General features: G+C 37.3%; 1 protein-coding gene across 4 annotated transcripts; it reads left to right on the top strand.

Moving 5' to 3' along the window:
• The first annotated feature begins 487 nt into the window (after positions 1-487).
• On the top strand, positions 488-24,983 carry RIOK1 (RIO kinase 1). 4 transcript variants are annotated; one of them, XM_039350353.1, is made up of 18 exons: positions 496-774; positions 2,393-2,540; positions 4,081-4,276; positions 6,221-6,311; positions 7,484-7,553; positions 8,054-8,096; positions 9,412-9,504; positions 11,486-11,598; positions 11,902-11,982; positions 14,871-14,957; positions 16,943-17,080; positions 17,922-18,025; positions 18,169-18,275; positions 20,247-20,312; positions 21,070-21,189; positions 21,960-22,013; positions 23,271-23,423; positions 23,591-24,981. In XM_039350353.1, exons 2-18 carry the CDS (start codon positions 2,470-2,472, stop codon positions 23,699-23,701), a joined length of 1,698 nt encoding a protein of 565 aa, XP_039206287.1. In that variant the 5' UTR covers positions 496-774; positions 2,393-2,469; the 3' UTR covers positions 23,702-24,981. The 4 variants fall into 4 exon arrangements, with proteins under 4 accessions (XP_039206312.1, XP_039206287.1, XP_039206295.1 ...); XM_039350361.1 differs by lacking the exon at positions 496-774 and adding an exon at positions 859-879 and having other exon boundaries at positions 23,591-24,983; XM_039350369.1 differs by lacking the exon at positions 496-774 and having other exon boundaries at positions 2,404-2,540; positions 4,094-4,276; positions 23,591-24,983.
• The last annotated feature ends 913 nt before the right edge of the window (positions 24,984-25,896 follow it).

The following is a 25,896-nucleotide window of genomic DNA, read 5'->3' as shown; positions in this document are numbered from 1 at the left end:
AGATGACATTTGCCATGACAGCCAATCTGTTGTCAACAAGAAAAAAGAAAGCAAGGAAAGGTGTGGTGGAATAGTTTTTGTGAAATAAATATATTTAATTATCATCACACTGTATATTATATTGTGTACTGTATCCACACTATATTTTCTAGTGTATAGTTACTATATTACACTATACTATACTGATATATTTATATATATATATTTATATATTTTATCACACATATATTTATTTCAAACTGCACATACCCAAAGCAATGTAATTCTATGTCTACTTCAACGTACGTTCCGTTTGAGTATACAAAAATAAAAATAAAGCACTCGAAGTTTCATTAAAATAGTTTTCCGTTTTTTTATTTTATTGAAGTGTCACTATAATAATAATTTACCACTCACACTGTTGATCTGAATTACGTCGAACTGCAAAGCCCCAGATGACCACGAGATGGGAAGAAATAACTCTTTAGTTTAGTCCATTTTGCGCTCCTTCGGGTATTTGCAGTCCAAATCCGGGGGGAAGCTCCCGAGTTTTAAGCATTCAGAAAGAAGCGTCTTTCCAAGCTTTCGCCCAAAACAGTGAATTTGTCACCCGCAAATTCAACGAAAGCATCGGGTATGTCCCAACAAGGGATTCGGGAAACGCGTTCTCAAACGACCGCGCATGAGCCTCTGGAGGAGCCGTAGTTCGCAGCTTGTGACGCTTCGAGCCCCAAAGGCGTCTGGGTTCCGACCTCGTGGGTCGGAATGTCTCCTGGCTAGCCGGTCCAGAGACTGGTGAGTAAAATGCGCTTTAGTGCCTGGATAAAAATGTTTGGCAAGTTGCCGCCTTGCCTCCAGTGTGAGAAGCGCAGAAAGTCCAGCAGCGAGTCTGCTTTCAGAGTAAGGCTGCACTGCCTTTGGCACTTTGTAAATTATTTAAAATATTTTGAGTCTCTGTTAGGGTTTTCCATTAATTCGAAATGAATGCTACTCTGTAGCTGAATTTCTTATTTGAACTTCCTTGGAAAGCTGTTCCCCCCGCCCCCCGTCTTGAAAAGAGGAATACACATAATACTGTGTTGATCAAACTTGTCTCTTGGTGACAGTCTTATTGGCGGAAGTGATCTTCCAGAATGTTTTTTTTTTCTGCTTCCCAATTTAGCCTCAGCCCTGAGATTCCTTGATAGGTTTCCTTCCAAGCACGATAGATGCTGAAGCTATCCACACCAGTGAGAGATAGGACCGTCCAGTCTTTGTTACGATGCTAAGAAGTCTGGCTAAATTGTATGTCATAGCAGCAATGGCCCGTAAACCACTAGTGCAGATAACCTCAATCACCAAACATTGTATGTGGGTTAACACTGTTCCACACATATGCTGTGAACTGCATTTTATTGGAATTTAGGTACAAACAACAGTATGAATGGCATATAGATTTTATGATACAAGTCTCCATTGTATACTGCTGGGAAATATTAAGCATTGGCTTGAATTAGGAATGACAAGGAATGACAAGAGTGCCTTTGGGACATAATGCCAGTTCTCTGAAGACCCACGCTGAGTATTGGGAGCAGAGGCAGAAACTGGACTTCGTTGAAATCAGTGCAAGCTGATCAGCTTGAACTAGGAATGAAGTATGAATAGATTTGGAAAGGAAATAGAATATATGTAGGCCAAAGAAAAAGAAAATGTTTTTTTGAAAAGGTAGTTTTTGTGCTTTTCCTTCTAGTTTACTTAAAAATAGTATGATTTCAGTATATTCCAGCATTGAGACTGAAACACTTATTCTTCCTGAAAAAAAGATCATAATAATAAATATTTCCAATGCTAGAATAAGGTTGGTGAAATGTAAAGGGGAAAAATAGATCATCTTTATGCCTCTTGCTTGACAGCAGATTATTATTACTACTATTATCTCATCCAAATACAATGGACATCGAAAAACTGGAAGTCTTGAGATCCTTAATTGTCATATCCTGCCCACCAATCTCTGCTGTGCTTTCTTTGGGAGTGGCTTCCAGAATCAGAGGTTCCTGACCAAAAAAGTTAGCAGCAAGAGAGAAGGGAATTTCATGTTGGGATTTTTTTCCCTTGAAAAGTGAAACTATATCAGACAAAGTTTAAACGCAGCCACGGTAAATGATTTTATGAGCCTGCAAAAATGCCTGGATTTTGCTTATATATTATCCTCTTTAGTACAAATTAAAATGCATACATATCAATCTTCGTGCATAACAGAGAGCTTATATAGCGAGTTACATTCTACAGGTTATCCATGGATAGTGTGTTATAGTTACACATAACTCAGAACATGCAGAATTAGGGTGTGCTATGTAAGGCATCACTTGAAGTGCCTATGTAATGAAGTATACCATATACCCATTATAATGTACAATATGCTGTCTCTTTATAGCATCTATACATAAAAACATTTTATAGAAGACTGGGAGTACAGCACAGGAAGGCGTCCGAGATCCTGTAACAACAGCAATGAATTACAGAGAAGAAATTATGAGTTTGATAGTCCCAGGACAATTTGATGATGCTGATACTTCAGACAGGTATTAATAATAATAATGATAATGATAATAATAGAGTTGGAAGGGTAATGCAGAAATGAGCAGTTTAAATGCTTTTCAGGTTATACAAGGCAATTGAGCTTTGCGCTCATTTTCTATTCATTATTCTGGTCCTTTATTATCAGAGACTGGTCCCAGTTGTTTTGTGCACATCTAAGAAAATAATTACTTGATTTGCCATATTTGCAAAGCATTATTACAGTGGTTTTAGATAAAAAATACTATGATTGAAACATTAAAGATTTAATAATAAAAAATGTTTGCACTTGTCATCTTGGTGTTCATGCTGTTTGCCTCTTTCGTCCTTTATGTGAGGAGATTAATTATTACTCTGCTCTTTATTAAATGAATGTTCTGTAACTAGAGACAATGCGTATACAAATAAAACCCCCTAAATCAGTGTTTCGCAAACTTAGTCCCTGTAAGATAAGTGGACATCAAGTCCTAGATTCCCAACCTGCAGGTTTCAGGAGTTGAAATCCACACCTCTTATACATCCAATCAGATTTGATCTATGCATGGAATGAACTATATAAATGGAATGCTATAAAGCTATACATCGAATGGAAGATATAAATGAAATGAACTTGAAAACAAAGAATAAAAAACTCCCTTTCCATTAGAACAACCCAGAAACCTACATGAAGAGGATATGTTAAATGGTTAACTGAACTGAATTTTAATGTCTGATACACCACCAAAGCTAAGGAATTATGTAAAGAGGATGTCATTAGATCTTGGAGTATCAATCAACAGTGCCTCCATCTTGTCAGAATTCAATCTTAGGTTATTGACTATCATCCAAATGCTAGTCCACTCCATGTACACACCTGATTCAGGTGGAATGAAAAAAAAAGAAAGAAAGGGATGGATATTATAACATACAAATGATCTCTTGTTCCAAATCTTGAAATGAGTACCTGCAGCAGTTTCTTATAGATCAACAGTGCACAACTTGATCTCTAGTTCCTGAAAATCTTGGATATATCTACTAGCATTTATAAAAGTTGCCACTAAAATATGGGTGGCTATATTAAATTAAATGAAAAAATGCTATTTGTATTATTATGTACCTTAGAATTTGTCAGATCCCAACTCCCATCAGCCCTAGCCAACACAGTTAAAAGTTGGGGAATGGGAGCTAGTGTCTAGCTAATCTGGAGAATTCTGTTATACTGTTGGCCTGCTGATATATCATCGCACCTTCAGACCCATCCCTTGGTATCCTCTAGGCAGCACGAGTTATCTGCCCTTTTAAATATGTTTTTAGTTAAAACAAAGTAAAAAAATAGAGTAGTATACTGCAAATACAAATATCACTCTATGTATTTGCATCAGTATTTATGAGTTTAATAAAGTTCCTCTTGGGATTGTAAAAAGTATCCCAGGAGAGTTAGCGTCTTCTGGTAAATGGGTATTTTGTGATTAGTTATGCTTACCATAACAGTGTGTCCATTGTATGCCGTCTCCACTGTTTTGAAACCACTAAGAGTTTATTAAATATTCTTCTTTTAAAAAATAGTGAACCCCCACAGGTTGTTCAAGCATCTCAGGAGGAGAAGATAGTTGTTAAAATGCAACAGTCCCATCTGAATGAGGAAGCAGATGTGGATGAATCCGATGAGTGCTCTGAGGATGAGGAAGATGGATGGGATTGGGATGATGATATGGGAAAGCTGACAAAAGGGAATCCAATGGCTGGAGGAAGAAACCTACAGGTATGTAATAAGTGGATTTTTTAAAATCTGTTATCTTTCAATGATTTTGCCCTGATTCATATAGACCAGGGGTAGTCAACCTTGGCTCTTTTATGACTCGTGGACTTCAACTCCCAGAATTCCTGAGCCAGCTATGCCGGCTCAGGAATTCTGGGAATTGAAGTCTACCAGTCATAAAAGAGCCAAGGCTGACTACCCCTGATATAGACGATTGAATTATATGTCTGTGGATATTGCTTGTTTTGGCCTAGTAATAAATTGTAGCATAACATGGCTATAAATCCTGGGTTGTCGCAATTTGTGGATTTAGTCTTTTTGTGATAATGTGTTCGGTTGTAAGCTACACTTGTGGGCATTTTAATCTGAACCTTTAAAATTATTTTATAGGAAAGTAGTCACAATGCATTGGACAAATCAATAGTCTGAATGCTTAAGTATTCCATTTTGTCTTGAATAACAAAAAATGTCCTAGCATCTTATAGAGACTAGCTGATAGTTTCAGGAGTTTTTGTAACTAATAATATGAAAGGCTAATTATTGTCTTAATGTGTTTTAATGTGTGATGGTGAGCCACAGCTTAGTGCTATTTGTATAAATAGCAGGCATGTAAAATATTGTTATGTCCCAGCCTACGTGAGTTCTTGTTATGCTCACAAGGAGAAATCCCTCTTCCAATAAACAGGCAGGAACCGCAAGAAAAAACCAATCCCTTTTATTCTCACAGACCTGAGTCAATGTCCAAGGCAAACAAACACAGTCCACAGAAACTCGATCCTCAACACGAACGGTTGCCTTTGGCAACCAGCACCTCCCACACCTTCCTTTTTATAATTCAGCCAAGGCGTGGCTTCCTAATGCCTTCTCCTTTGCCTTTGGAGCTGCCCCATTGCATTCCTCTGTCCTACTCGCTTCTCTTCCCTGCGCATTCATGTATCTGTGATTTGTCCCAACTGTTCTTCATCACTGTCCAACTCAGGCTCCCAGCACAGCTGTGTCTCAGCCTGAGTGCGAGTAGAGGGGCCAGGCTCCTCGTCCGACTGTAAGTCTTGGACTCCTCAGAGCCTTCTTCTGACTCTAATGTCACTCCAGGCCCCTCCTCCTCATCTGATTCCTCAGACTCAGCTGCCGGATCCACTGGCTGGCGAGGAATCACAACAAATATGAGGCTTGAGCACTTCCTTTTCTTTCCCATTCACACAGCCCAGAGGAAGAGTAAACCAGAATTCGGTGTCATTTTAGCTATTTCAGCTTGTTATGCACAAATCAAGTTGTATTTTAAAATAAACTCTAGCCAGCTAAACAGTCTAGGAATTTTGGTGGTTTAGTGTTATGTGCCTATATTTTATTTTAAACCCCAGTTCTTTGAGGTGCATGCGTTGCTAAGCTACCAATTAATTAAAATGGAATTCTGATCTATTTTTTCTGGCCACTAAAAAGGGGAAAGGAGATGCATCTGTCAAAATCTTTGGGTACCTTTTCATTGGGTACATTCTGTTATGCTGTGGCTGAGCACTAAGTTCAGTGCAAAACTCCCATGTTCTTTAGCCTTCTAAAAGTCAAGTTACATGTCTTAACTATACTTCCTGTATTTGATAAAATGTGTTTCTTAAGCTAGCTGGTATATATGCTTTTGCTCCTGTGGCCTTAATCGTGACTGATGCATTTGGAATGGGCTACAGGATTCTGCAATTCCCTCCTGGTCTAGTGAGATTTCACCCCCCCCCCCAACTTATACATGGATAAAGTTATAACAGCATTTGACTATACATGCTAGCTCGGATTTGCAGGCCTGGGGAATTTGCACATAATAGTGATAGTGCTGGGGATATAATCATGCAATTGCCTTTTTTTTATCGTTTCTCAAACTAAAAGTCTGTGAATGTGATCTGTGTCTTTAGAATGATTTTTAAATGGAGTTTTAGCTACGTATCTTTTTCTTTTTAGGCAAATAAACAGATTCCCAGCAGCAATGCAGCCAAAATGTCTACACCTACAAATAAAGCATTAAGAAAGTTTGAGAATAAAATCAATCTAGGTAAGTGGACCATTTAGGATTCCAGAGGGCTGAATCAGGTGATAATTTTTAAAAGATGAAATTCAATGGATTAATGTGTTAATCTGTCCTAGAAATCTATTAAAATGCTTCAGGAAGATGTACAAAAAGTCTGGGTTTTTTGTTTGTTTCTTTGATGGAATAAAAATAGACTTATAGTCTCCTGTTTCACATTTCAAATCATATTTTTACTAACAACTATAGCAGGATTATAAGATTATGAAATAGTGATGGTCATCCTGCATAAGTGCCTTTCAGGGCAGGCCAATCTACATTTTTGTCAGCTTCTCTTTTTTCTGTTAGCCATATCTTTCCCTAAAGAGGAAGAAGGGATAGGAAAACACCATGGTTTGCAAGTTGTAGGTGAAAAACAAACCATACCTGGATTTCCTGGATTTCACCACCATTACCAAGGTGTCCTCACTGTCATCTAGATCTGTTCTCAAAAAATATTCCACTGCCAATTCACTAAGCAGATCCCTCTTTCAGATCCTGCCTGCTCTTGATGGCAGATTTCTCCTCCTTGATAGACCTAGTATCACCACCCAATACAAAAACAATTCCAGAATACACAACAAACCTAGTCCTCCATTACATAATGCTTCTTTTATAGGTTTACAGCTAGAAAACAGATGATTTATTAAGCAATCAAGGTTCTTGATGTCTGTATGACATTAATTTTGATTTGGGCCCACAAAAAAACCTATTACCACTGCATAATCCCAAGTTCACTGGGACAATTCAACCTTCCACAATTCCCCCCCAGATTTCAAGCAGCCTCAACTCTCTGTTAAATACGTCTTGAAGAACTGACTTTCCCTTAACTTTGGGTCAAGGTAGGATCTGTTTCATCAGGATGACTTCTGTCTGTCTGTCTATCTGTCTGTCTCTCTCCTATGTTCTTTTATATTTTATGGTTTTTAATAGTGCACATTTCCTAGAAACGTTGAGAAGTTGGGTGGCTTCCGAAATGTAAGGAAAAAAAACAGTTGACAGACATATATATGAATTGAAAACAGTGCTTACTTTAAGCATTGTAAATGTATTGTTTGTTTTCTAGAGGTATGTTCGCAATGAAATTATGCACATTATTTTTTGACAGGGGTGTTGAAACTGTTTTTAAAGAGTGGGATGTGTGTATGTGTGTTTTCCAGACAAGCTGCATTTTGCTGATTCTGTTATAAATAAAGTTACAGAGAAGTCTAGGCAAAGAGAAGCAGATATGTAAGTAATATGGATGTGCAGAAATAAATGTTGTAGAGAATATAGCTGTTACTTGATGGGCATGGGTTTGTAGTACAATTAATATATTATATTTTGAGATATAATATTATATTCTAAGAGGTCTGCAAAATTAACATCGCAGTCCTGCAGATGCCTACTTAGAATCTTTTGCCTGATCATTTAGAACTAGGCATGCATTCCTAAAAAAATGAGGTTAAGATTGGTTTGGTAAATTAAGTTATTTCCAACTTTGTTTTGGCATGTTCTTATCTAATGGTGATACTATTTTATGTTCCTGAAAACCACCCTAATATTGTTTGACTGAAGCCTGTGTGAGTTGCATTATGAAAACTCTGGTCTTAATTGATGGAGAATGTTTCGTTTTTCTGCCCTGTTTTTTTGTCTGGAATATTTTCATATTGCTGACATATTGCTTAAGTGTTGAGATAATTATATTTTGTTCTGGTACAACGGATCATACGATGTTTTGTTTCTGCTAGGTACCGGGTAAAAGATAAATCAGACAGGGCAACAGTAGAACAAGTAAGTGATATGAATTATCAGTTGTAAAAAAATGTATTGTCAGAATTCAAAGTATTTATCCTTTAAAAGGAAACTATTCAGCCAGCTATGTTCTTTATTAGCAGTGAATAATATTGCAATATCAGTGTGAAATCCCCCTTTTACATTATATAGTTATGCTTTATCTAGATGTTTCTCCATTTTATCAGGTGATTCCAAAATCCTATCTAAGAATGGTTAGAAAATTTTACTGCACTACTGGTTTGATGTTGGGAGGGCAAAATATAGGTGGAGAGGTGTTTGCTTCCAGTTCACATTGATCATTGCTTTTGGACTATATTCTGTCCAAATTATTATTATTTGAGTAGAATAATAATAATAACAATAACAACAACAACAACAATAATAGAAGCTTTCTCAGAAAGAATGTTTTATTTTCCAGTTTCATGATTTATCTCTACCTTCAGAGAAAAAAATTCAGTAAGACTTCAAATGCTCTATTAAAGGTCAGAGATTTGTAGACTTCCAGTAATATAAACCATGATTAATTGGCTTCTTTAAAGAATTGCTTCAGTTGAAATAATGTAGTCCTTAAGGCCAACACATTTATATGTGTATTTGTACAAGTGGCCTTCATTCACTTGGGATTGGAATTATAGTCACTAAGCGATGTGATCTTAAAGCACAATATCATATGACTGTGTTGCTTCATGATGGCAGTTATGGCACTTCCTATTGTCATATGATAGGCAAATCACCATAGGTTGTTAAGCAAAGACATGATGTGGTTGCCATTATTAGCTTCCTGCCAGCTTCCCCATTGATTTCACTTGTTGTGAAGGTTGCAGATTGTGATCATGTTACTGCAAGATCACTGCAGTAACCACAACTAGTTCATAAGTACTACCCTTTCAGTGTCGTTGTAAGCTTGAATGGTCGCTGAATGAGTGGTCATTGAGGACCACCTGAATTTATCTATAATCTCTTAATCAAACAATAATGGATAGAAACACATATTCATTCATAAAGTTGATATTTCTCAGCATGCTTCATGAATCCAGCAGTGTTTGCCCCATTCTATAAAGGCTCACGATGTGGTCATAGTGTATAAGGTTTCACTCATACATTTTAGTGGATTGTTATTTAAACTTTAAAGCATTTCCAGACTAAAAATTTGCAAAAGAAAACAAGTTGGAAAAAGAATTGGTATAAACTTTGTAGGGGAAAAAAAATCCTGGCTATAAACAAATAGGACTTTCTTAGACTTCTAAACTTGAAAATTATTTATCTACATCTTTGTGAGTAATGGATTTGATGGGTGTTTTGTCTTTCTAAGGTCCTGGACCCGAGAACACGAATGATTCTATTCAAGATGCTTAGTAGAGGTGTGATATCAGAGATCAATGGTTGTGTCAGCACTGGAAAAGAGGTTTGGCTGAACCTATAACTTGCTAAAAGTAATCTTACAATGCATTTTAAAAAGTCTGTGATTTGTATTATAAACTTTCTATAATTCCTCTGAAAAGTCATTTCGGAACAAAGAGGCTCCGTTCTTCTGCATCGGGACTGGCAAGGATTTGTAGATACCTAAGGTTTAGCTTTGAAAAGCTAAGATGCAGTAAGGCTTGGACTTGAATGCACTGAGTTTTAGTTTCAGTTGTCAGGTGTAATGGCACGTAGGAATGTCCTTGGGTGATAGGGCAAAGAGACACAGCCAAGGGAACAGTCAGGTAAAAGGCAACTTATCCTAGAGCAGAACTGTGGTTGAGTCAAAAGGCTCAGAAGAGATCTTCCCTAGTTTCTTAGGGTGTAAAGGGGATGGGGCGGGGCGGGGGGAGTTATAATATTATGTTAATATTATAATGTACAATGTTATAATAAAGAAATATAATAAAGTAGTATAATAAAGTATAATTAGCTCATCTGACCATGTTTCCTGTCTGCTTTACTTTACAAGGCTGACATGTAGAGCAAAGTTTCCACCTCCATACTTTTCTTGTGATTAATTCTGAACTTCTTCTAAACTTCTGTTACCGGTAGTAGTGACTGTAGAGGAGCAGGCAGCAAGCACGTTTCGCTATAATTCTTTTTCTTAACACTTAATTATAGTTTCACGAGCTGAGTCCTGGTTTGAGTCCTCATAACTCAGAACTTAATGTAATCGGATTGTGCATTCTAGGCCTTTTAAAATCAAAAATACTGCTTTTGATGTCAGATTAGACTTGAGGGCAATCTAGGCAGGCTATCCCTTTCAAAAATAGGTATTGAAATAATGCTTTAGAACACAGGTGTCAAACTCGCCATGTCATGTGATGTGTCGCAATGTATCGCAACTCTTTGTGCATTGCCGGCAATGAGGTGGGCACGGCTTCGGTATGATGAAACCAGTCTGCAATTTGATACCCCTGCTTTAGAAGACTGATGTGGAATGCAATGACGTAATTTGCAGAATTACAATTTGCAGCTGTCATTAAGTACTCTTTTCATTCAAGCTGTTCTGCACCAAATCGAGGATACAATCCAAACAACTTTTTGTACATGTGGAAATAGGCTTACAAATACAGAGAGCCATTGTTCCCTCCACATATAGACCATGCGTGATAAAGAAGTATATATGTAGGTCTTTGGTTATTCGGGTTTTCTCCCGCGTAAAATTGGAAGTGTCTTGCCGACATTTCGACGAAGTCCCATTCGTCATCTTCAGGCTGGTGTTTTCAGCTTCGTGCTTCGAGGAGCGTGCTTCGACATTGCTCCTCGAAGCACGAAGCTGAAAACACCAGCCTGAAGATGACAAATGGGACTTCATTGAAACGTCGCCAAGACACTTCTAATTTTACGCGGGAGAAAACCCGAATAACCAAAGACCTACATACAAACACCCGCGAAAACCTCAGAAAACAAATATATACATATACATATACATATATATGCAAAATGATGCAAGTGTGGTCAACTTCTTTTCATTTCGTTAGTGGTTCAACTGTTTGTAAAGGAGTTTAGGAATTTAAAATATTAGCAGAGTGTGCTTTGTACCTCTGTGATCTATAGATTTAGCCTGGATAATTATTGATTGATGGGTCATGTATTTGGCCTTTGACAGTCCTGCTGTTTTTGCACCAGAGTACCTTTGACTTGAACTCTTTATGATACACAGTAGATCTCAAAATTAATACCAAACCTAATAATAATTCATGTTTAATAAACTATAGTGGCTAGGTTCATTAAACTCAGATCTACCACACTATGAACACAGCCACTGATCCAAAATAACTCTGTATTATATTAATCTCTGTGCCATGTAGTAATTAATTAAAACAAAATAATTTTAAAGCTGTTGTTTGACTTCTCAAATAATATATATTAATCTATGTATTGATACATTTTTGTTGTATTTCTTTGCATTTTTCCAGGCTAATGTGTATCACGCCAGTACCGCCAAAGGTGAAAATAGAGCAATAAAGATTTACAAAACTTCCATTTTGATGTTTAAAGATCGGGATAAATATGTGAGTGGAGAATTCAGGTGAGTTTGTATTGCGTACTTGCTTCCGGATTTCACTTTTCTTTTTCTTTTATTTTTTTACAAAAAGAAATACCATACTTTCCGGCATTAAGATGACTTTCGCAAACGTTAAAATCAGTGCCGAAGTTGGGGGTTGTCTTGTATGCTGAGTTGTCTTATACGCCGGAAATAACGGTAGTTTCCAGTGTATAAGACGAGTTTCTAGGCATGTGACTCGTCGCCGAAGTTGGGGGTCGTCTTATACGCCGGGTCGCCTTATACGCCGGAATATATGGTATTCAATTTCCCTCTTGCCATTCCAAGGTTTCGTCACGGATACTGTAAAGGAAACCCAAGAAAGATGGTCAGGACATGGGCGGAAAAAGAAATGAGAAATTTAAGCAGGTGAGAATTAACATTCTTCCATTTTCATCTTTAATTTCATTTTCGTACAGGATTAGGAAATGATTTTAATACTCTGGAAGTTAAAAGAATAGCATTGCAAGTTTTTAAGAAGCGAAATGTTCAGGAGAGACAATTCTTACAACCACTCATTCTTGGCCAACATTGTTCGAGGATTCCTGCTTAACTCCAGAACAGATTTGTTGTTTGAAAAGCAAAAAGAATTTAAATGTTTGCGTTCCCATGTTTAGAACATTTTTAACAAAGAAAACCATGAATTTTGGTTTTCTTTCCTAGCATGGAGAAATGATCCACATTCAGAAATCAGAAGTATAGCAATGAAAACAAGAAAATATGCATACCGAGTGTGATCACTCAATACCATGTTTCTCCCAAAATAAGACCCAACTGGAAAATAAGCCCTAGCGTGATTATTTCAGGACGCTCATAATATAAGCCTCACCCCAAAAATAAGCAGTTAAGATCATCAGCCAGACCAGGGGTAGGCAACTTTGGCTCTTTTATGACTTGTGGACGTCAATTCCCAGAATTCCTGAGCCAGCATAGCTGGCTCAGGAATTCTGGGAGTTGATGTCCACGAGTCATAAAAGAGCCAAAGTTGCCTATCCCTGAGCCAGACGAACATGTTTAGTGTCGTATTTCCCCCAAAATAAGACCTTACTGGAAAATAAGCCCTAATGCGTCTTTTGGAGCAAAAATTAATATAAGACCCAGTCTTATTTTAGGTATTGAGTGATCAAGAACTGCTATCTGACTCCAGGCAAATGAATTTTTCAGTCATCTCCCTCTTTCCCAGAGTAAGGAAAGCTTTTGATCTTTATCAGTCTCAAAGAGTAGAGGAAAGGAAGAAGAATATTCCCTCCTTTTTTAAAATCTAAGCTAAAAGGGGCATACAGTTGACAAACAAAACATGAGCAATATATTCACTGGCTGGGGAACCACACAGATGTGTTTTCTCACGATATGGCAAATGATGGATATTTGGCCGTGGAATCCAAAAACTCAAATCTAGCTCTACAATAGGCCCTTCTTAGGAATTGAGTAAAACTTAGTGATGGGCATTTTTTGCTTTAGTTCTTAGCCAGTCAGTTTAAAGATCTTTTTTTTTTTTGCCAATAACTCTGAAGGGCACTGACATTTAGGATCCTATGTTTAAAATTTTCCTTTTGCCTGAGAGGCAGTTGAGAATAAATATTGAACGGAAAGCCCATGCTGTAAAATAACTAGGTAAGTTGGTTTGCCCAGGAAGTAGACTGAGCCATATGTATTTGTTCAGTTAAACGTAGCCTATCAGACTATTTATTGAATGGATCCTCTGCCATTAGATCAAAATTTTGTTCATTGGCTTTATATGGAGTGGATACTTTTCTGTTCTGACAGTGGAGGTTGACACATTCTTATCCATTCCCTTATATGTTTCTTAAAAAATAGGTGTGAACAAGTGAAGTAGCTTTTGTAGGGCCCCAGAGTTCTCTGCCATAAGTCATCATTGGGACTATTTTTGCTCTAAATACTTTCAATATGGGGCGGGGAATCAAGGCACCTGTTAATTATAATTAAACAATTTACACAATTTTTTGATACTTGCCTCAACCCTTACCTCAGCTTCTTTTAAAATAATTTTACCCACGATCATGTGTTGGTAAAGGCCATTCCTGAATAGATGAAATAATTTATTTATTCAATAGATTCTTCATCCAACTGCCAGTTATATGCCACACTTTTTTTTTTTTGCTAAATACCACTTCAGATTTGGTTTTATTGATATTTAGAGAATTGACAATGCAGAGAATGTTGTGTATTCTTCTTTCACAACAGTCTTCTCAGACCTATTTGGGAATGTACTATTATAACCGTATTGTTAATGTCTAAAAGAATGTCAATAAATATATCGTAGATCTTTGTATAGGAATGTCTGAAGCATACAGGAATCCTGGAATTTCATTGACATAGAGGTTAGAAAGCATTGGGGCTAGAATACAACCATGTCTAACACCTTTATGTGTTGGTGCCCTTGAAACAAAAGGATTGTTTCTGATTTTTTTAAATTGAAGCACATATCCCCATCTGAGATTTTAAAAATAGTTTACACTGAAAGGGAAAATGGCACTTCTGTCAAAGATTTTGGGGAGAAAATAATTGTTAACAGTTTACATACAATACTTAATATTGGGCCTCAAGACATGAGTATGAAAACGAAAGGTGTCAGCAAGATTGGGAGCGCTTGTGAGGCTTTCTTTATATATTTGCTTGCTTTATGTACAGCTTTATGTACAGTTTTCAGCTGTACATAAAGCTGCCTGAAGATGACAAATGGGACTTCGTCGAAACGTCGCCAAGACACTTCCAATTTTATGCAGGAGAAAACCCAAATAACCAAAGACCTACATACAAACACCCACGAAAACCTCAGAAAACACACACGCACGCACGCACACACACACATATATATTTGTTTTCATAGATTTTCACGGGTATAGGTATGCAGGTCTTAGTGTATTCGGGTCTTTTCCTGTGTAAGATTGAGAGTATCTTGGCGATGTTTCGACGAGGTCCCACTCGTCATCTTCAGGCTGGGGTCTTCAGCTTCATGCTTGTGCGAGCAAAGTGTGATCGGAGCTGCCGTCTCTCTATATATATTGGTGGGGGTGTTGGAGTGCTGGCTTAGTTGCTGTAGGTGGACTGGTTGGCTGTGTTGGAGTTATTGTTTGTGGATTGTTTGGTTGTTTCGTAACATCCTGAGTAGTTGAGGTGGTGGCTTACGAAACAGCCAAACAATGACAGAGGGAGAGAGAGAGAGGGAGGGAGGGGGGGGGGAGAGAGAGAGAGAGAGAGATAACAGCAGTTTTGTCTTTTTGGTTTCACGATAGGTTATATACCGCACAAATACCATGTCCAGAACCCATTATGCTAAGAAGCCATGTTCTTGTGATGGGCTTTATTGGCAAAAATGATATGTAAGTATATTCAAGTGCTGTGTGGTTGGGTTTAAATTTTGTGTTAAGCCAGGATTTATTTCAATTAGGATTTACTATGCAAACCATAGTGGCCAGAGTCACACAGAATAGTAAGCTAAACATTCATGATTTACAGATTCACACACTTGGTAAACACATTCTTGCAAAGTTCTATAGGAGTTATTTAAGAAGTATAGCATGGGAAAGGGCTAAGCAGGAATTCAAGTACTAATTTATTAGAGTCTTCCATTGCATTGGTCAACGTTTTTCAATCTCAACAGCTTTAAAATTTGTGGATTTCAACTCCCAACATGCTGAATAGAGAAATTTGAAGAGCTGAAGTCCACACATTTTAAAATTACTGCAGTTCAGAAACACTGGCACAGATTTGTAGAATCAAAGCTTCAGAAAAATTGTTCCTCTAGTACAGCGGCTCCCAACCTTTTCTATACCCCGCACCCCTAGAACACTTCTGATATATTCTCGCACCCCTTACAAAAGTTTGAAATAAAGGCAACAAATTATGTACATACATTATAATTTTGAAATCCCAAGTTTTTGCACTCCCTGGAATATCATCTCGTACCTCCATGGGATGTGAGTTCCCCCGGTTGGGAACTCTGCAAAACTAGTTAGATGGCTAATCAATACGGTACAGTCTGTGCAGTTAATTGGTAGACAGTGCAGAACCTTCCATAGCGTGTGTAATAAATTGTGTGGAATCAGACTGAAATGTCTCCAAACTGCTCTGAAATCGGGGGAGGGGATCCAATTAGAGTATATTAAAGTAATTCCATTTTGAAAGTATCACTGTGAAAGCAGTAGCAGTGTGCAAAATGTTTTGACTCTGAATTGTCTCCAATTGAAAACATCCTACTTCAGATTTAAGAGTGTTATTTTCAAAAGCGGAATAGACTGATTCAGTCAGCCTGAAGCACTTCTGAAATTATTAAATTTCTAATGGGAAAGAGCTGTTTTTTACCTGAAATAATTTTTTCAAACTTGAAACCGGATGCTTTGAGTTTGAAACATTTTGCACTTAACTGGAGGATTATTGTAATGCTATCCATGTCATGGAAAGCTTGAAGCTGATTATTGTTATCTGGGCAACAGAATATACTTGAGTCTCCAGTGACGAAGCTGTATTTAATTTGAGAACCCCAAATTAAGCATTGTTCTCTGCAGGAAGATCACAACCCTTTCCACAACAGGTTAATTATTCCATTCCTGAAGCCTAAGAAAACAAATCAAGGATACTCAGTTGCTGAAGTGCATTTGTGTCCTAGAAACTTGATTGACCTCAATAGCTGAGCATCTTTAATTTGTCTTTTAGGCTACCTAACACTCAATTAAATAGTGCTGATGCTTACTTTTGAATTAAAATACTAGTTGAAATATCAGTTTAACAGGTCCTTTGGAGGAGGGGGGAAAATTCATCCTTGATGTTCATTTAATAAATTGCTTTCTTCATTTTGTTGTACTTTGTGTAATATCTTCACACACATGAAATAAATTGTGGCATACAAGCAGGTTTTTTAAGTGCATGTCTGGATTACTTTGATCTAAGATAATTGACTGGGTGTCCATGTTATCTGTTGCCTCTGAAGTCCACTAAAAGTATAACTGTTAAATTGAGACTTCACTGTGCATAAGGTCACTAAGGTATTGTAAGGCTCTGATTGTGATATTTGTGAAGTTTGATCAGAAGGCAGATACCTTGTACAATTTGCAAAGCAAGTAAACTGATGCACCAAGCTTAGATGTAAGGATATAAAAATTGGGAAAAATAAGCGAGTTTTTCACTTTTCCTCCTAAATGTTTCATTTTTTCCCTTGAGATTCATATTTCTGCTTATGTGGGAGTTTGTTTCGGCCTTATACAGTTCTCCCAACTGAAAGACAGTGATTGCAATATTTAAAGAGAGGGACTGCTGGAAAGATATATAAACATTGTATTTTTTGTTTCTTTTCTTCTTTTGCTCCAAGGCCTGCTCCTTTGTTGAAAAATGCCCAATTATCAGAGTCAAAAGCCCGAGAATTATACCTGCAAGTCATACAGTTTATGAGAAGAATGTACCAGGATGCCAAGCTTGTTCATGCAGATCTCAGTGAATTTAATATGCTGTATGTTTTATTTTTGTTTTTCAACTTTAACATTGAGACTTGGGACTTACTTGCATAATGACTGTGTTGGGGTTACAATCCTCTCCTCAAGCTAAGGTAGGTCTTGTTTAGCAGAAAGTATAATCTCCAGTGGGTATCTCTCTGGGAGCCAGTTATGGCTACTCTCTAGGACCCTTGCTGGATTCCCAATGTAATTTAAGCCATCTGCTGCTGTGTTGTGGATTCCCTGGATGCATTCTGACTGAGATGGCATATTTTCTTCTGCCCAGACAGGACTACACAAAATTAGTTCTTGCATTGCACAGGTGAAGAAGAGTTGATAACTGAACTGTTGCATGAATGAAGAAGCTTTTGTTAATTATCCAGCCTAAGCCTACAATCAAGTTAGCCAGAATTGCACACCATCTCACTTTATAAAGATTTCAATTTAAAGAGTTTGACTTTCAGGAAATTTTGGAAGTCATTCCATATCTAGCTAGCCTTAGGTTTCAAAAATCATACACCGGATATTATTCTTTCATGATCTATCTTCTAGCATTTCTTTTACATACAGAGTGCAGTGGCAGAACAGAGTGATAGGGAAATAAGAGTTAAAACTATGCAAGTTGGTCAGACATATTTGCCTCCTGTCTGTCCATCTCTGCTTTTGAGCTGACTTGCCAGTTTGGCATTATTTGATTAGAATGACAATTTTATTACTTCATTAGAGCAATTAAAATTCTATGGCATTTATTCTTCCAGATGCCCTCCAAATATTCTGATGCTTTTTGGAAATGCCTTAATAGATACCAGGTATTTGAAAATAAATGTATTGCTGTTCTGATGTTTTCCCTTTTTCCAGGTATCACAGTGGTCAGGTATATATTATAGATGTGTCCCAGTCTGTGGAGCACGATCATCCTCATGCTTTAGAATTCTTGAGGAAAGACTGTGCCAATATCAATGGTGAGGAGATAATATTCTTCATGTGATTTAGCTATTAAATGAACTTTTAAACCTTGTGGGACAAAGTTTGGAAGCTGAATTGGAGCCATCAAAGTTTTTGTAAGTAATAGTAACTTTAACATCATCTTTGTCCTTTCTGGCAGATTTCTTTCATAAGTACAATGTTGCGGTGATGACAGTGAGAGAGCTCTTTGAGTTTGTCACAGATCCATCTATTACGAATGAGAATATGGATGCCTATCTTGAAAAGGTAGTGGTTGAAGATTTATCTTCTATGAAAATATTCATATTGAAGGTTCATACAGATAGTCCTCATATAGCGCCCCTAGTTGGGACCAAAAACTTAGTCATTAAGTGAAGGGTCACTAAGTGAAACTGCTTATGATCTTACCTCAGTGTTCCTTTGCTTTACAGGCCTGCAAGTCGTAATTACAAGGATTGGATATAAAGTTACTTTTTCATCACTGTCATAACTGAATGATTACCAAATACAGTTACTAAACAAGGACTATATGTTCCCTTGAGTTATTTGTAAAAATAATAAAGGCAGGATGCAAATAAATAAAACTTATCTGTATTGATGTTGCCCCTAAAACAGTATTTGTGAGAGAAAAGTATTTGTTTATTGCAGATAAGAGGAGCTGGCTCCTTTGAGACTTTCTATAGCATACTATAAAAACCTAGCTTGTTTTTCCATCTTCTTTGTGAGATCTGAAGGAAGTGGATCTTTTAAAAATGTCCTTTTTCACTTGCGAGCAAAGCTGTTATGTGCAGAACAGTCGTGAAACATGACTGTAGCTGTTATTACTACTTGTAGCTGTTATTACTACTACAGTCATGTCAGGAGCAATGAAGCGCTTTGGAGCTCAAAGGTTTGAATGGTGACCCTACCATTGCTTGGGGGATGCCCAGATGGGGACTCCTTTTATGTCCCACCAAAGTCATACCAACCTATCTACTCTATCTATAGCTGCTGACTTTTTCAAAAGCTTGTGGTGCTACCTGGAATCCAGGGACATTCTTGGAGATAAAGATGATTTTGGAGGCTGATGATCTACAGCAGCGGTTCTCAACCTATGGGTCGCGACCCCATTTGGGGTCGATTGACCATTTTGCGGGGGTCGCCAAAGAAGGCGATCTGCCATTTTCCCCCCTCAGGGGGGAAGTTTAAGTAGCTCAGATAAGTAGAAATAGTTTTATTGTATATAATATTGATGTTTTAATTTGGAGAGAGGAATTGCTCGAGCATTTCCCCTGGACCACATCCGGAGTGAGAAGATAAGAGGAAGGGGAGAAGTAAGTAGGAAGGTTGAGGAGAAGGAGGAGAGGGGGAGAGTGAGGAAGAAGAGGGAAAGAGGGAAGTGAGAGAAGAGGTTAGAGGGTGGATGCGGTTTGGGGGGAAGTGGGCGAGCAATACCGAAAGTTGTGTGTATAAATTTATTTTACTTTTTATCTGAAGTTTTTTTTTTGAATGTAATGTAATGTAAAATTGAAAATAAAAAAATTTTCACAAAAAAGAAAAGAAAAGAAAAGAAAAGACACAGTTGGCAGGTCAGCTCAAATTAATACAATACAGTCCCAGTCATGTAAGAAATACTAGACTCTCCAGTAATTGCAAGCCAGCTCCTCCCCCAATCTGTCCTTTCTGCAAACATAAGATCCATGTACCTTTGCTTCAGACTGAGCAATTGATTTCCATTTGCCAGTTTTGGCTTTTGTATCCTGAGCATTCTGATATAGCACAATCCCACAAATGAAGCAGCAAATTCCTTCAAATATCCTTCAAAGGTCCTGTTTCTCCAGGTCAGTTATGGAGCCAATGATGATCTAGCAGCAGTGAGCTATACAACATCAGAGCTTTATTAAAAGAGGCATTAACACTTGGATGGAAGAATACATATCATTCTGTAAGAATTGGTTCCCAGACCAGTTGCAAATTTCATTATCATTGAAAAAAAAAATGGTTTCCTTGCAGAAGGCAGTTAGAGAAGCAGAGTATCTCCATTCCAGTGTGCATGGAGACATATTGCTTCCAAATTAAACACAATTAGTTGCCAGGGATTCTTCTAATCCATCGTCTCAATAAATCTTCCTAAAAAGAATTTGGTAAAAATTGTGCTTAGAAAAGAATTGCTTTGGTAAAGAAAACTGTCAAATAACCTAACTAGCTCTTTTGAATGAGTTTTCTGATGCTAGAAATTTATTTCTTAATATTTTATAGGTAATGGAAATTGCATGTGAGAGAACAGCAGAAGAAAGATCCAATCAGAATAATGTAGATGAAGAGGTAAGCCAGTGGAGTAAATAAATATATCATGTCTCTTCTGAAAGAACCTAAACCAGGCATGTCAAACTTGCGACATCACGTGGCGTCGCGCAACGTATCGGGCTGGTTTTGCCATTGCCAGCAATGGGGTGGGCTTTCACGTGACACGTCCGGCCCGTGGGCCAGCAGTTTGACACCCCTGACCTAAACTATGCCTCAGTATTTTGATAATACTCAGGAATATGTTTATTTTCAAATAATTCATCAAATGTTTTAGCAGAGTCTGTATTTTTATAGTCTTCAAATAATTGCAAATAATTATTCCACCATTATTTATTTATTTAATTTATTTATATGCCGCCCAATCCCGAAGGACTCAGGATTGGGCGGCATATAAGGACAATTAATAAAGTGCAATAAAGACTCCATCATGGAAGTTTATTTTACTTAAGTCTCTTCCTGAATGCCTTAATTTTTGTGCTCTTTTTTTAGCTCTGAGAAACTGTCTTTAATTTGTAGTAGAGTTAACATGCTTAAATGAAAGAGTATAATACAATTTATACAGAATGTATATCAGAATGGTTCCAACTACACTTACAAAATGATTTCAGAAAAATGCTTTTTCACAAATGAATCTGATTTACACTTTAGTCCATCCTGACAAGCATATAAGTGAAAGACCTATGATCACCTCTTCTCTTAGCTGATCAGTAATAACTAGAGACAATATAACAAGTGATTTATAGTTTATCAGATTATGCTTAATTCGCCTTGCTAGGTATTCAGGAAAGCCTATATCCCTAGGACTCTGACAGACGTTAAGAACTATGAGAGAGATGTGGACATAATGATGAAGCTGAAGGAAGAAGATTCAGCCCTCAGTGTGCAGCAAGATAATGTAAGCCATACTGGATTGACCGGACATCTAAAGAAATATGCTTATTCATATATGTGGAATTGATTAGTGTATCATATTGCATTTTGGGTTGGATTCCGACTGGCCTGAACATAAGGCCTATGTCCAAAGTTGTTGGGAATCAAGCAGCATATAAATTATTATGTTATTATGATTGGCCATAAAGTCAGCCAGATGTTTAGACTGGATTTGGCAGAATATAAGTGTATATCCCCTTTCTCCCAGTTTTCTCTCTATTTGTTTTTCTTGCTGCCCCAAAGAGTCCCAGTGTTGTAGAGATTTTCAGATTTTAATGAGGCATACAAAGCTGTGGGATGAGGAGGAGTGTTGTAACAATTATCTTCTTCCACCAACATGGGTAAAGATCCTCTGAAGACCCCACTGGAGTCACTTTAATACTGACAATGAAAACAGCAAACTTGAGAGGAAGAGTTTTAAATTAATCTCTTCTCATTTCTCATTTTTAAGGGATCGTTTGCTCTGTAAAAATATTAGAGTAATAATTTGAGGTTGTTTTTGGACAGAAGCTCAGATTGCAATGCCTGTAACCCCAGAAGCACATTGAATGGTAATAGCAACAAATAATTTTTTGGTGAAGTAATTGGTGCTTTCTGTCTCACTAGAATGTTACATAGTATAATGCTGTATATAAGTCAGATCTTTATTACGGTCATAGACCAGCATAGGTTTTGTATAAAGATTTGAGAAATCCACATTCAGATTGTTTTGCTGCTGTTCTGTGTTTTGCACAGATTCTCTACCAGACCGTGACAGGATTAAAGAAGGATTTATCCGGTGTTCAAAAGGTAAGATGGTGACATTTCAGAACCGTGTTCTTCAGTGATACAGGTAGTCCTCGGCTTACGATCACAATGGAGCCCAAAATTTCTGTTGCAAATTGAAACATTTGTTAAGTAGGTTTTGACCCGTTTTACAACCTTTCTTGCCACAGTTGTTAAATGAATCACTGCAGTGGTTAAGTTAGTAACAGGATTATTACGTGAATCTGGCTTCCCTATTGACTTTGTCAGAAGGTCGCAGAAGGAGATCACATGATCCCAGGGCGTGCAACCATCATAAATATGAGTCAGTTGCCAAGAACCTGAATGTTGATCACATGGCCACGGGAATGCTGCTTCAGTTGTAAGTGTGAAAAATGGTCATAAGTCATTTGTTTCAATGCCATTGTAATGAATTAAACAAACTGTTATAAATCAAGGACTACCTGTAATCAGATTACAATTAAATCTCTCCTGACTAGAGTTTAGATTCAGGATCATGCTAATCCCAATCTTAGTGTGACTTAAAATGATGTGCAAATGTAATCAGCGTTTGTAAATCTAGACCAGTGTTTCTCAACCTCGACAATTTTAAGGCATGTGGACTTCAACTCCCAGAATTCCACAGCCAGCATTGCTGGCTGTGGAATTCTGGGAGTTAAAGTCCACATGCCTTAAAATTGTCAAGGTTGAGAAACACTGATCTAGACATATGCCTAGCTATTTTTAATTCTTTAACTATGATTTTCAGAGCTGGAATAAGCTTGCTGGTCACCTGCCTACAGATGTAACAAAAACTTTAATTGACAGCTGGATCTTCTTCCTGGTTTCCTACTTTCTTGATTATTGCTCCATGTTTCTACAGTTAGAAATTGTTCAAGAACTTAAAGCTGTTTTGCTGCCAAAATATCTCTAGTCTTTATATCAATAATATTGATAAAATATTGGGCAATTTGAGTTTATAAAAGAATTTTGTTAGATATGTTGATGGTTCAAACATAAATATATATTCTCCTTAGATAGTCCTTGCATTCTTAAAATCCAACTTAGAGCAATCTTCTGGAATTCTTTGTATATCTTGGGCATCAACTTCCGGTAATATTCAGCTATCAGAGAACATCGTGAAGACTGAACTGCACATATCCAAAGAACCTTCAGGAATCCAAAGATTCTTTGGATATGTGAAGTTCAACCTTCACAACATTCTTCGATAGCTGAATATTGCTGGAAGCTGATGGTGGGCAAGACTGAAGAAAAAAAATGAATCTTTCGGTTTGTTGTTAGGTGCCTGCTCTCCTTGAAAATAATAATGATGAGGCAAATTCTAACAGCGAGGATGAGGATGATAGCTCTGACAATTCAGACTCATGTTGTAAGGAACAGGAAGACTCGGGGCATTTTAAAGACCAATCTGCTGAAACAGGTGCTGATAAAAAGGTGAGTGGGACAGCTTTCTTCACTTGGAGATAAATAATTTTGCATGAAGGGGAGGCTGCTCTAAGTGCCATGTTCATCACTATCTAAATGTCCTTGCTGTTCTTTTGTTCTTTAAAAGCAAAAAAAGTTGGGTCAATTTAGTTTCTTACTTGGGTCTACTTTTCCAGGAAAGGAAGAAAATAGTTAAAGAGGCTCAAAGGGAGAAGAGAAAACACAAGATTCCGAAGCATGTCAAGAAGCGAAAAGAGAAGATAGCAAAAATGAAAAAGGGCAAATAAATTCTGGTGGTCGTTTTTCAAGTTTTTCTTGTTTTAGTGAGTCATATTTTGGAGCTGAGCCCATTTTGATGCATATCAACAGAACACCGCGACAGGCTAAATTGTTACCTGATTGACTTGCTCTTGTGGGCTCCTGCAGAGTCAGAAGCTCCCACTAAGAACATATTCCTGTGGAGAAATGAAAACGATTTCACAAATGTGTTTTTTTAAAGAAATCCAGAGAAATTGATGCAACATACAATTGTATATTTTGTACTTGTGTAATGACACCAACATGTAAACTAATTCCTTTCTTCTGTCATCAATTATTTGGGTAGATACGTAGGCAAATAATGTGGGAGGAGCAGACATAGTCTCATTTATTTCAGCCAGGGATGTGGCAATGGATGGCCCTGTGGACATTGGACCGCACCTCTTAACATTTCTCTTTCCGTGCTGATGAAGGCAGATGGGAATTGGAGTTCAGCAACATTTAGAAGGCCAAACAGTAGCCTGTTTGTGATGAAAACTGTTCATTCAGTTTCAGTGAGTTGTCTGCACGAAAGATCAGCTTGTACAAAGAGGAAGAGTTAATGAGGTGCTTGCTAGCAAATATATTCCTTTTTATCCTGTCCATCTGCAGCATTGACTCTATATTTGGGAAGGGGAGGGTCAGAGGAAAACCACACTTATAAATAACATGTTTTTTATCACTCTCATCTCTGTCTGGATTTGTGACACAATTCTCCACATGTTACCTCTTGGATTCTGTTTGGCTGCATGGTAGGGAAACTCAGTAGAGTCCTGTTGCCTAGGTAGCAGACTAACAGATTTCTCCTCTAATCAGGAAATGTGGTTCTCCCTCTCCCTCTCTCCCTCTCTCTCTCTGGCAAGTTTATGAATAGAATGACCTTTCTGTGATCAAGAGAATATTTCTGTAACAGTTCCTAATTTGAGTTCAAATTGCTTCCCTATGGATGAAGCACTGTAAGGATACTTACAAACTGAGTTGACACAAGAGACCAACAATTCACATTCATTACTCAATTGTTTTTAAAAGTTGAAATCAAGTTCAGTGACTGGCCGCCACCATCATCTTTAAAACATTAGTAATTAATGTTCTGAACTATTAATGGAATCACTGAACTTTATCAAATTGGTTTTACTCTGATTAAAAACTGTAAACTGCCATTCTTGGCTCAGATGTTTAAGGAGCAGCAATATTTTAGCAGCTGTCAGTGATATAAATCCATTGCCACTGGTGTCATTTTCGTTGAAAATAAAACTCAATCTGCATTGTTTATGTGTTGATTTTTTTTTAAAAAAAAATCTATCACTCTCTGCCCAGTTTTATAGGAATAATAACAAAGAAGTTTCACAAAACAACATTCGACAGCGTTGTTTTCATTTTTAAAAAAGTTTGAATCCCCTGGTTTGAGAATAAATATGGGGGACAGTGGCATTTTGGATGTTGAACAAATACCAGAAACCCAGCAGCCAGCATAGCCAATTAAGTGGAATGCTGAAAATTAGTTCACTACTATCAGGTTTCCCACTCATTTTTTAAAACTAGCATAATATAATTGTAATGCCAAACAAATACCAATAGTGACAAAGAAGAATATTACTTTAAAACATTGAATTATGGTGCCTTTTATAGATTATTGTTAAACCTATTAAACATAGTTTGAAACTATTGCAGCATATTTTATGTGATTGTTCTTAGCTTAATGCTACACCCATTCTTTTATTTCAAGGGTACCTGGTGTAGCTTTTGAATAAGTATCTAATTTGCACAACAGTAGTAGGAATAATTTATCCAGGCTGCAAATTTCCAGAGAACCAATAGGTGGCAGCAGAGACAGAGATATCTTAAGCTTCCTACCGTCTAGTGATGCTCTGGATTTTTGCAGCCCAGTTATTGTGTGCATATAATAAAAGATGTCCAGTAGAACCATCTTTCCAATTTAGTGTTTTAACCAAATTTCATATTCAGTTTATTTTACTGGCCATGTGACAGAGCCAAAACTGAGAATGGTGTGCTATTTTTCTTCCAGACTGAGTTCTTTATTTTTTCACACCTTAGACAAAGTCTTCCCAGGCCGAGGATTTTACTAATTGCATCTACAAAATATTCTGTGAACTATTAGGGAGAGGCTGTCTTCACCCTTGTTCTCTCACACAAAAATATCTGGGCTAGATTGCCTCTTACTGCT

The sequence above is a fragment of the Crotalus tigris genome, unplaced genomic scaffold, assembly GCF_016545835.1.
Source record: "Crotalus tigris isolate CLP2741 ecotype Arizona unplaced genomic scaffold, ASM1654583v1 scf7180000017567.3851432, whole genome shotgun sequence".
NCBI classification, from domain to species: Eukaryota; Metazoa; Chordata; class Lepidosauria; order Squamata; family Viperidae; genus Crotalus; species Crotalus tigris.
The sequence above is the reverse complement of the archived record's forward strand: the minus strand, read 5'-3'. Positions and strand labels throughout refer to the sequence as shown.